This window comes from Tiliqua scincoides, chromosome 1, assembly GCF_035046505.1.
Source record: "Tiliqua scincoides isolate rTilSci1 chromosome 1, rTilSci1.hap2, whole genome shotgun sequence".
Taxonomy (NCBI): Eukaryota; Metazoa; Chordata; class Lepidosauria; order Squamata; family Scincidae; genus Tiliqua; species Tiliqua scincoides.
This window is the reverse complement of record NC_089821.1, coordinates 245,390,560-245,402,878: the sequence shown is the minus strand read 5'-3', so window position 1 is coordinate 245,402,878 and position 12,319 is coordinate 245,390,560. Positions and strand designations below refer to the sequence as shown.

General features: G+C 42.6%; 1 protein-coding gene across 1 annotated transcript in view; it reads right to left on the bottom strand.

Annotated features, from left to right (window-relative positions):
• The window catches only part of TOGARAM2 (TOG array regulator of axonemal microtubules 2), a 49,338-nt gene extending 48,248 nt beyond the window's left edge, over positions 1-1,090 (bottom strand). Inside the window, exon 1 of the mRNA XM_066623263.1 lies at positions 1,063-1,090. Coding sequence (XP_066479360.1) covers positions 1,063-1,090 — 28 coding nt within the window. The remainder of the gene's footprint in view (positions 1-1,062) is intronic.
• Positions 1,091-12,319: the final 11,229 nt, after the last annotated feature.

Here is a 12,319-nt window from a genome sequence, read left to right as displayed (position 1 = left end):
CACTGCCTGGAATGGCTCCTGTGGTGAGTGGGAAGGGCCGCTTACATGGCACATTGCAGCACCTGCAGTACTTACCATTTTGCCCCCCCCCTCTAGTTACGCTACTGCTTGCATGGGTTTCAGAAACAGCCTCCTTTACATAATTGTTTCCATTTTAAGACTATTATATTTTCCGGAAGTTCAGCCTATAGTTCCTTCTCCACCTAATATTGTGATTGGGGCTTCTGTGTGGACAGTGTTTTTGCAGCTTGCCATCTGGAGATATTACTCAACTCAATTTTGTTAGTATTTCTTTCAAGGATGGGCATAATAATAAATAATAACCCTAACATTATTATCCTTGGGTTGCTAACACTAACAATATTATCCAAGACCACTCATTTAAGAAGTGAAATACACCAATAAGGTTATCTCCTCTCCCATGCAACATGTCACCTTTCTATTAATATTTTCTTTCTTATACTATTTTATTTTTCTGGAAAGCATACAAAAAATGAACAACAAATGCACATTTATTGCCCACAAAAACTTCAATTTATTCTACCATTCTCTTGTTGGACAGTGCAATCAAATGCAGAATGCATAAAAAGTTTGCTTTAAAAATTGCTATCCTATAACCCAAGTAGTTTCATGTGGTTGATTTGGGCTGGGCTTCAGAAGCGGTGTTTGTTTTGTTTTTGGTTGCACTGCATATTTACATTTGTGTTTCCTCACATGTGATTCAGCACAAAGTCAAGCTAGGTTAATATAAGTCAGGTGGGATGAGTTGGAATTTTTAATACTTGTTGAATGGCACTGGCTTGCAATCTAAAATCATCCTGAATCAGTCACCAGATCCCAGATGCCTAAAGCTGATCACTGCAAACGTATGTTGTGCAATTTTGTGAATCTACCTTAACTGATAACAATATCTGGGGAGGGCCCTGGTACACTTATGCACCAGGTACACTTATGCACCCAGAGATAAGAGATAGCAAGTTACTTTTGTCCAGGAATGTAATAATCTAGCAGAGAGATTTTGGTATGGATATGAAAATGAAAGTATTTAAGCCAGTCTTTTACCTGCTGTGAAATCATCATGAGTTGCCATGTAAAAAGAAGGGCCCAGGATACTTTTACAGTGGAGAGACTGCTGGCTTTAGTTCTTTTTACTGGTTCACCTGCAGCTGTTCTTTTCCCCCCAGAACTTTCAAATGTCTGCACAGAACAATACAAACAACACCAAAATGGGTGACATATTCTCTATTCTGACACATCATCTTGAACTCTTGAGTAAAAGTGAGGGCTACTTAATAGAATTTCCTAGCCAGACAGAGTTGCCATGTAGTAACAAAAAACATGGAGTTTACTACCACAGTTTTGTATGAACTCAACACAAACTCAGTTTATCTTGTTCCAAAAGCATAACAAGAAAAGGATAGTACTTGGATGGAGACATGGCAGGACATGGTTGGCTTCCCATGATGACTGGTTCCTGCCCCAGACATAAGATACAACTAGAAAGCAGGGGCCAGGATGTAGAGGCTTACAATGTCCCAAAAGAATTCCTGAAAGAAGAGAATGTACACGTGGAAACTAAGGCATAGATCATTCACCCCGAGGAAGTCATTTTTTAGCCCTCCCATGATGACTCTAATGGCTCAATCCTATTCAGGATTTTTGCCACCAGAACCTTTGTTCCAGTGGTTTCAGGCCTTTTATGAATGTCACAAAACACAGTACACCATTCGGTGTTGTCTGGCTGTCACAACAAGCAGTGAGTGGAGGGGACTGTACAGCAGTGGATCAGAGATGAGTGCTAGTGCCAGTAAATGTGCAGGGGGTGGGAGAGGTGGGGCAGGGGATGGGGAAGAGGGAAGATTGCAGCTGGGAAGGGGGCAGTATTGGTGGCAACAATGCACGTTGATATCCCATACCCCTTCCCAGCCCCAATCCCCTGATCAGGACCTATGTGGACTTACAGCAGTGATATAGCTAATGGAGGTTCAAGTAGACCCAGTGGGCTGGCATGGGCTTGCCCCATTACCTTACCTTGAGGAGGTCTCCAGGCCCCAAAACACCCCCATGGAATACAGCATGTGTTGTGTTGGTGCAGCTGCATCACTATGCAGGGAGTCGTGTTGGATTGGGCTATAAGTTGCACTGCAGGTGTATGAACCCTGCAGCCAGCCCAGCCAGCCCCATTGGCCTGAGATCTCATGAGATCTCAGGTCCTACTGCCAGGGAGACCCCCTGCCTGGGGGCTGGATCCAGGCAGTACTTGCTCAGCTCCCCTACTCCTGGGGAGCCCTCTGCTCCCAAGGAGACTCACAGTGCCAGGCCTAGGCCTGGGCGACAAGTACAACTCATGGATCTGTGGTAATATGTGGGAGCATGGTTGGCAACCTTCAGTCTCGAAAGACTATGGTATAAGCCTATAGCATCTGGTATTCCCAGGTGGTCTCCCATCCAAGTACTAACCAGGCCTGACCCTGCTTAGCTTCCAAGATCAGACAAGATCAGGAATGTGCAGGGCAGGCCAACTTCCATTCATTGCAGGACAACCAATGCAAGAAGACCATTGAAAACCCACATAGAGACAACATGTGGAGATACACAGAAATGAGAATAACTAGATAGAGATGGTGCAAACATAGCCTCAGAGCTCATAAAGGGACAAAGGTTTTGTTCCTTTTGGGACTGTGGTACCCCGTCTTTGGGCAGTACTTTCAGAAAGGGCCAGTTCTACCGATATTACAATTTATGGTTAAGTTCACACTAATCTCGGTAACAGGCAAGCTCAGTTATGATCAACATATTTGCCAGTTCCACAGGCACACTCTAAAAGAGAAAAGATCTCTTTCAAGAATAAACCAACTGTGGCAAGGGCCCAAAGCAATGGATTTGTGAACAGAAGGAAAAAAATAGATGTGCTACGCTTGGTTAAACCATGACAAAAGACTGTGTGCCTGGAATGGAACAACCAGAAGTATTTATTCATCTTTCCAATAAAAATGAAACATTGAGAACACCTCTCTATGCCTCAACATGAAATAAATGTGCAAATATAAAATGCCAGCCAATTAGCTGTAAATTCAGACTTGCGCATTTATTAATTTATTTATCAATGTATCATACTGCAGTCCTGCCAACCAGTTCCCTGTACAGCAATCTATTTACATTTCCTCTTCTGTATTTGCCCCTGCTACATGAATTCCTAAATTTAATCGCATGAAGGGATCACACAGTTTCAAGCCCTAAGACAATTTGGATGTTTAATGCCCAAAGAATTCCATCTTAGAAGGAAGTCATGCTGTGTAGGAAAACCAATTGGCAGAAAGTGTAACAAACAATGAAACCTCTTCCCATTCACATTCCTTATGGATTTCCATCATTCAAAATGATGGAGTTCACCTCTTGCAAAATGATGTTCACCTTTCTCAATCCAGCATAATAAAACCTGCAACTGCATGAGACAATGCAAAGCTTCTTGAATGGGTAAGCAGCAAAAAGTTATAGTTGTTGGTCAATAACATTTCCTTCTTTCTAACAATTTCTGCTTCCTTCTTTCTTGATGGCCACTCACCTCTGATGTCAGAGTAGCGGTTTGGGCTGCCACTGGCTTACTGGCTGTGAATATTTTTATTTTTATTGATATTAATGTTTAGATACTGCTTTTCACAAAAAGTAGTTCACAAAGTGGTTTACAAAACAAAATAAATCAATAAATGGTTCCCTGTCCCCAAAGGGGTCATAGTCCAAAAGAGGTGCAGAAGAAACACCAGCAACAGCCACTGGAAAAGACTGGGATGAAGTCTTCATTGGGCTGAAGAGAGGCAGTTGCCCTCCCCCTGCTAAACAGAACAGGACACCACTTTAAATTGTGCAGCTTCACCGATTTAGCAAGGGACATAAAAAGGATGATTACAAGTTAAAAAATAAGGCGGATTGTACCCTTGGTTAAGGCAGTATGGGGGAATTTGGAGTAAAAAATATTTATTTTTAAAATGCATATGCTCCCATTTCTCTCAGAAGGGTTCAAGGCAGTTCACAACCTCACTTCACCCCAGAGAAAGTACTAAAATCCCCACGTTTGCCCAACATATAGCAGCTTAAGGCAGTGGTTCCCAAACCCTTTTAACTGTTGTCTCCCTTGACCTACCAGGCCATTGGCCATGGCTCTCCATTATGTCAACAATTATATACATTGTATAGGGTGGCAGAGTTTTTGCAAGGATTCCACGTCTTCCCTGGCTGGAACCACAATTCACAGTTTGGGAACCACAGGCTTAAGGTAATACTTTTGGTTAGGACTGTGATAGAGGGGGAAAGGTTTCACCTTCCTTCCCTCCATGCCAGGGTAGTATGACTAAGGATGCTGCCAACACAGTCTCCGCCACTGCTGCAGTATGTGAAAAAAGCCCCTTGCCATGCTTCGTTGCCCTGTTTCTGCAAACCAGGAAGTGCAGGACCTCCCATTATATTCAAAGGAATGGTGAAAACAAAGTTCATGCAAGGTAAGGAAGCTGATCTGCTTTCTGCTTGCTTTTAGTAAGTGGGAAGTAGATCAGTGCAGCTCACATCCATGGTAGGCTGGAGGAAGGCAGCAGTAGACTTGAGATGAAGGGTTCCTCAAAACCATTGGTCGCTCACTTCTCATGCCACCATCCACCGCTGACACAAACCTCATCAGTCCATCTCCACCTTGCCCTTGTGGCTGCTATTTGAAAAAAAGAAAGACAGAACTACAAAAACATGTTTAATTTCCTGTGTGCTTTGACCCTGACACTTCAGCTTCTCTAAAAAGACAATACTTTTTAACAGAGTTGAAATTGAAAAGGAGAACTTTGCACTGAAAGGTCCACCATTTCTGATGGAAGAGCAAGAGAAGGATTCTTCCTCCAATACAAGGAGTCCTTCCTTTGGAGCAAGACTCCTTATACTAAACAGAATGTTTCAATCAACCCATTCAGTGTGTTTTGGAGTTGTGCTCATTTGTAATTGATGTTATAAATATTTATTTATATGCAACTTTTCTTATAAAAATCCAAACCTGTGATCAATAAAAATAATAAAACTAACAACATACAAATAAGTTATATTTAAGACCATGTAAACATGTCCTTTTCCATTAAACGCAGTCCAATCATAAATTTCTTTATTAAGAGTTTGCACCAAAAGGAAAAGCTTGACCTTCTTCCTAAAGTTCTTAATTCTTGACTTCACGGTGCTCATGAGTGCTCAGAGCAAAAGATTCTTAGGAAAGGAATGCTCCAAAGCAGGCATGTTTCAAAGAATAACTTACTCCTTATGCAGCATAAAGCAGCTCCATCACAAATGTAGCCAACCCTAACATCACAAATAGGAATAAGTGAGAGCTGGACAAACTAGTTGCAAATCCAAACTCCAGCAATAATTAAACACTAGTATTGAGTGCCAGGTCTAGGACATTACAATTACTCAGCCATTGTGCCCACTGTTTTCAGAGTACATATCGTTACTGTCTCCACTAGAGCTGGAGCCAAGACACACTAATTTCTGAAAGGTGGTTGGCTGACAGATTGTTCTGCAGGTTTTGGCATTTAAAGAAAAACAAAGCGGCAGGAACGCAGAGTATGTTTTCATTTGTGCTTCCTTGAGGCTTGACCTAGTGAGCTCTGAAGTCAACAAAATGCTTCTTGTTGACTTCAAAGGTCTTCTGAAATTCTCCTCTCCTTGTATTCTCTCTCCTCCACTGACAGAGTTGTCATCCACCCTCCTGAGCATCTTCAAATCCCTGGCTTTTTCTTTGACTATCTCCTTCATCCCTCGTGTGATAGTCAAGACGAGGGGGACCTTCTTCCCAACTCACCCTTATCCAGAACAAAACAGTAATAATTGCTGACACCAACACAACAAAAACTAGACAGCAATGGCCACCTTGGAGATCCTCCCACTTGTATGGTGGGCGCACCAGATCCCCACAGGAACAGATGAGATGGTGTAGCATAGAAGTCACAAGGTTGAGGCAACATGTCCCTTACTGAGTAAACTGGACCAAGCAAAGATCAAAATAAGAAGGAAGTTTATTGAAACAAAGGTAGGAGTTATAAATGAATTAGTTGCAAGCAGGCATATGCAAAAAGACTGAAGTGATGAAAGGCCTACACACAACTCATACAACACAGTTGTATGGTAGGTAAAAAGCAAACATTACTTCGATTGCAACTTTCCAAACATAGTGCTTGATCTTATCTACTCTGACTAAATGACGCCTGTTTGCCATGGCCTTTCGCATCTCAAAAGATGGCCTGGATCCTGACTATGTGCTGGTCACTTGGTCAGAGTCAGGGCCAAGAGCCAAAAGCAAGCTTTGCTTTAGTATCATATGTCCTTTGTTGGAGTATTTTGCCATTGGTCAAGTCATGATAGAGGTGTAGCTAGAGGCAGTGGCACCAGGGACAATGATGTCATGACATCATTTCTGGGTTCTCCCAGAAGCAGTGGTTGGCAGCTTTGTGATCTCACTGTTGCCCCATTTCTGAGCCTCCAAAGGAGAAGAAATGGGGTGGCAGTGAGATTGCAAAGCTGCTGAAGCACAAAACAGACCGCCCCATTCCTTCCGCAACCATGCTGGTACTGCTGCCGCCATCTTGGCTGGGCCTCAAGAAGCACCCCCTTCCAGCCTGGCACCTGGGGTGGCCTGCCCACTGCTTGCTACACCACTGAGTCATGGTCACCTGCACATCAACTGCCTTTGAACCAACCCAGAAAGATTAGCAGGAAACGGGTGCGAGGCTCAGGTACATGGAAGGGGTTATAGAGAACTTGCAAAGGGATATTTTAAGGACATAGGTATAGTGAGAATATTGAATACTGGAACAAGGGGAAAGTCCAGAACAGTGTCTTGTATTTTGACACTTGCCAATATGAAGGACTCACTGCTCTAGTTCAGTTGTACGTATCTGTCTGGTGTCTTCACTTTCCTTTGAGCAACAGTGTACATAATTCACATGAATATCAATCATAGGTCACTCAGCCTGGCACATTGTATAAGGAATGCCAGGGCACAGGGGCAGTAGCTGCCTTGGGCCCTTCCACAATGACAGAACCTAGGGAACTGGACGACTGCTGGCCCAGAAACACAGGATTAACCATTTGTCTCTGTCACCACCTTGATTTCCCCCCTATTTTTTTGCCTATTTCTCGACAACTCCCAAAGGCAGCTGTGACATCTCAACATCCCAAAAGCAGCTGAGATAGCTTCTGTAGTAGCCTAGTCCTCTTCATTCTATTTGAGACGTGTTTTGCATTTTGATCCTTTGCCTCCTTTTTCTGTTCCCCCCCCCCCGTTTTGTTTAGAGTATATTTTAATAAACACCGTTTATTGTTCTTTATCACCTGCCTGGTTTCAGTTCTTCATACAGTGGGCTAGCCACATTTTCCCAGATTGCTAAATCCTCACTACTGTTGGTTTTAGGTGAGATTCCCCTCAGATTAGGAGCCCTCTTCTAAACCAGGAGATAGGCTTTCCCAAAGTGGTCTTTTCCTGTCTAGTCTTTCCCAGCCTCGGGGAACAGCAGCAAAAGTTTTTGTTTGCTCAGTTTCACACTTGGATACAGTGGGGAAAAGGAGAAAGGTCCATCACTAACTGCTAGGCTTGGCCCCCCCATTTTTCTTCCACCACAGTCCTATTAGTATGGGTACCATACAGGGCTGTTTAACACTCCATTTTCCTTTGGTTTCCTTTCCAGGACTTCTGTAAGCCCCTTCCAGCTACAGCCTCAAACTCTCCAGCTTCCATGCTTCATCAGTTATGGTTTCCCCATATTTCTACAGTGAAACTAGTAATTTTTGTTTCATTTGGAAATGTGACTAGCTTAGACTGAAAGCTGCATAAAGCTCTGGTTTCAACAGTTAATCGCCTGATTATTACTTACTGAAAAAACTTGTGCTGAACATAAGGGAATAAGATCGTGGTTTTGGACACAGTGGCAATAAGCCAAGACAACAACCCTAAAGCAGCTGCTGGCTGCCAAACAGATAATTAGACCATCTGGCTACCAAATTCATTTTGTTGACTATACTGCAGTTCACACTCAAACACTTGCCTTTCTAGAGAGAACCAGCACACCATGGCATAGTGGTAAGAGTGGGTGGCTCCAGTTCAAACATTCGCTCCCCCATGTAATTCACATTCCAGTTGATATCTCTCAGCCTAACCTCCCTCATATCATTGTTGTGAGGTAAAAATGGGACTTGGGGAAGCATAAGTGGTTCCCTGAGGAACTTGGAGGAAGAGTGAGCTATAAATGTAATAAATTAATTCTAAGCACACTGGGCAAATACTGGGTTACATCTGTTAACCCAGTATCTGTACAAATGTTAAACAGTCTTAACAGAAATCTTAACACCCCTTTTGTTTAGGAATGACAGGAAGCAGAAACATGTCACCACAACACCATGATACAGTACAGTGTTCTGTATAAGCAGACCTGTGGGGATTATGTGATTATGCAGTAACAACCAGCTAGCACATAAGTTCTTCCTGGACTCAGAATTCAGAGCCTTAGAATCTCACAGTGCAACGCTATGCATATCTACTCAGATATAAGCCCCATTGAATTCAATGGAATTTACTTTAAGAGTGCATAGAATTGCAGCCTCAGTTTTCTTTCTTAAATACACATTTCTAACATTGAAGATCGGTTTAGAAATACAAAGGCATCTGACTGATGGCATCTCAGAAGCTGGGAAGGAAAGAAACTTGAGCAAAATTTCCGGTGGCCTTATGTGGACTGTTTAACTCTGCTTCTCCTTGTAATTTGGGGGCTATTATTTTAAGGACTATCTTGCCCCCAAATGAACTTGCCCAAGCCCTTAGGAACACCTTGGGTCCCTTCGGGGTGAAAGGAGGCACAGAAATACAGTAAGTATGTAAGTAAGTAAGTAAGTAAGTAAGTAAGTAAATAAATAAATAAATAAATAAATAAATAAATAAATAAATTGTATTTTTGTACACTGAACCCTTTTTTTAATAGACTAAGGGTGCAATCCTAACCCCTTATGTCAGTGCTTTCCAGCACTGACATAAGGACAATGCAGCTCCAAGGTAAGAGAACAAACATTCCTTTACTTTGAGGAGGCCTCTGTTAGTGACATCCAACTGCAGGATGCAGCACATGTCCCATTGACACCGCTATGCCAGTGCTGGAAAGCACTGACATAAGGGGTTAGGATTGCACCCTAAAGGGAGGAAGGATGTGTCAAACCAAGTCTGCTAAATCCAATTGCACTGAAGTCAAAGGAGATACCCATGTGCAAAATGTATATGACTTATTCTTAATGGAGCAGAAAACATTCGTTGTTTTGGAAGTCTGTTATATTAAACAGATCCATTAAATTGAGGGTTTGCTGCATGTCATTATTTCTGTTTCTAATATTTTGTGAGCTGCCCTCTGGCAATTTGAGGAAGGGTGAAATATAAATTCATCAAAAAGCTTAAAAATTAAATAGTATCTAGCAAAAATCAAATCGGTTACGCAGAATAAATATATGCTAATTTGATTTGCTTGATTTGGATAGGCTGCTATAAAATTTAGCTTTTTCTTGGCACAAAAGTTTGGGTTGCCATCATGGCCTGGAATTTTAATTTACTTTAAAATGGAGAACACCTGGTGCTGCCTATAAGCAGGGCAGCACATGCTTGGACTTCACAATTGGCTCCAGAAACCTCTGTTACTAGAAAAGTGGAAGTGTGAATATAGTTGATTGACCAAATCATGAGGCACAGAATATCATTCAGCATCAGTATTCGGTGAGGTTGGGCCCTAACTGAAGGCACATTTCCATTTTATTCCACCCTACACATGCCAGCAGGGCAGATTATAACAATTATCAACAATAACTCAGATAAATATTTATTTTATTTAATCATTGATTAATGACTAAGGGCCCAATCCTATCCAATTTTCCAGCCCCAGTGCTACAGTCTGAGGCAAAGAGGCAGGCCCATAGCCAGGGAGACAGACCAGGGACAGACTGCACTTGCTCCCGGTGTGGAAGGGATTGTCACTCCCGGATTGGCCTTTTCAGCCAGACTAGACGCTGTGCCAGAACCACCTTTCAGAGCGCGATACCATAGTCTCCCGAGACTGAAGGTTGCCAATACTAGTGCAAGTACAATGCAGCCCCATGGTAAGGGAACAAAAGTTCCCATACCTTAAGGAGGCCTCTGTAACTGCTGCCCCACTACAAGACACAGTGCATGCCCCATTAGCACAGTTGCACCAGCACTAGAAAATTGGATAGGACTGGGCCCTAAACCATTTAAACCTTCTTGAAAATACAAGAACAGTTATACAAGGCAAACACTGTATGGATCAACAAAAAAAATTAAAGCTCAGCTAAACATTCACAAAATGTTTAAAAGCACCTAATGACAGGGCCATTTGGGCCTCTTGAGGGAGGGCTACATTGTAGGGTTAAAAGTTTGTGTATTCCCTTCCTCATCTATGGTGCACGAGGGATTTGGAAACATAAGTGTAAACTTGCATTTGGAAACTTGCTTTTTTTCTTTTCTTTTTTTTTTTTAGGGTCAGCTCAAAATCTTATCTCAGTTTATATCACATCCACCACCACCCCAGCCTGCACCATGTACATACAGTATTACTACCTCCTTCTGGCACCCAGAGAATTCACATAATCCAAACCTGTTTTCCAAGAGAAAGAAGCATAAATTAACAAGGTGCTAGCACAGGAAGTAGTTCCAGATGGCTTGAGCAAGTGAGCCAAGTCATGTAACAGAAGAAAAAATAGCCTTTAGCTATAGGGTATTCTCCTGCCTCAGGGAAGGGGCCAGACTATCTAATATAGGACCCAATCCTATCCAATTTTACAGTGCCGGTGCAGCTATGCCAATGGGGAGTACACTATGTTCTGTGGTGGAGAGGCAGTCACAGAGGCCTCATCAAGGTATGGGAACATGTGTTCCTTTATGTCAGGGCTGCACTGCCTCTGCACCAGTGCTGGAAAGTTGGATAGGATTGGGTTCATAGATAGGTAGGTGGACAGAAATAAATGGATTTTAACATCCATCCATCTGTTACTTCTGGCTTGCACATGGAAGCCAAAATCTTAAGTAATGATCTTAAGATCAGAAAGAAACTGAATTATTGAAAAAATGAAATTCCAGCCTGGCCTTTTAACAGTAGGTGACACTTTTCACTGTATAGAGATGAGCATTGTCCTCTGTAAATCAGACTGCTGTGACAGACACAGGAATAAGGTCTAGCACAAAATTGGCAGTCGTCAGATATTTAGTTTTTCTTCCAACCAAACACAAGTGCTGGGCAGTTTGCATCACTGTTTCCCTAATTACAAGATAGATGCTGTTCCCCCTTCCTTACCTGTCCTTTGCAGATTTTGGATACTAGTGCTCGTGTCTGTGTGGGCACCAACAAGCCTCTCTTCATCCCCCAGAACCTCAGAACTGTTCACTGCCTCAGAGCTGAGGCAGAATCTCTCAAAGTAACACCAGGCAAAGATATCTCTCCAGAGAGGGAAGAGAGTAACCAGCAAACATCTCTAATAATGAGCAGAGGGAGTGCCTGCCTTGTATCCCTTGGTGGAGCTGAGAGTCTCTGAACTTGCGTGTCAGTGCGAGGGAGATGGCATCTCTGCAAACATTCTTCAGAATTTTCAAGTGGAAGGAGAAGCCTATACTGAACCTGCATGGCTCCTGCTGCTTGTGTTTTTGCAGAGTTCTGTTCCTTCCCGATTACACTGCACCCATTTGGCAAGCGGAGGCAAGCTACACTTGAGCAAATGAGCTCCTGTGCCAAGTTTATGCCTTGGGACTTGCCAGCTCTGTACCAGGGCAGGAAGAGTACTCATTGAGCAAGATCTATCCATCCAAATGCACAACAGAATTCCTGTCACTCATCCCCACCACATTGTCACCTATGCATAGCACCAAAACATAGAGAAGCAAACCAGCGGTTAGCATTTGGAAACTTTTTTCAAGAAGCAGTATCAGACGTGAAGAACCAAGACCTAAATGCTTAAATAAAATGTAAAAAAATAAACAAAAAACAGCTTTTCCTCCCTAACCAGTATTTAATGATTACACTTTCAATTACACAACTATCAGAAAAGGCATTGCTCCTTGACAGCACTACCATTACTGCTTGAGTAATGGTACCATTCTGAAAAATTCTGAAGCATCGCCATAGACGGCCCAGTGATTATTGATTGGGATCAAGGGGCAAGCTCTATTTCCAGCCAGTAAGAATGCCCACAGAAAGGAAGGCCTGTTGTGTTTCTGGCAGAGTCAAGTTAGAATTATCTATCCTATATCTAG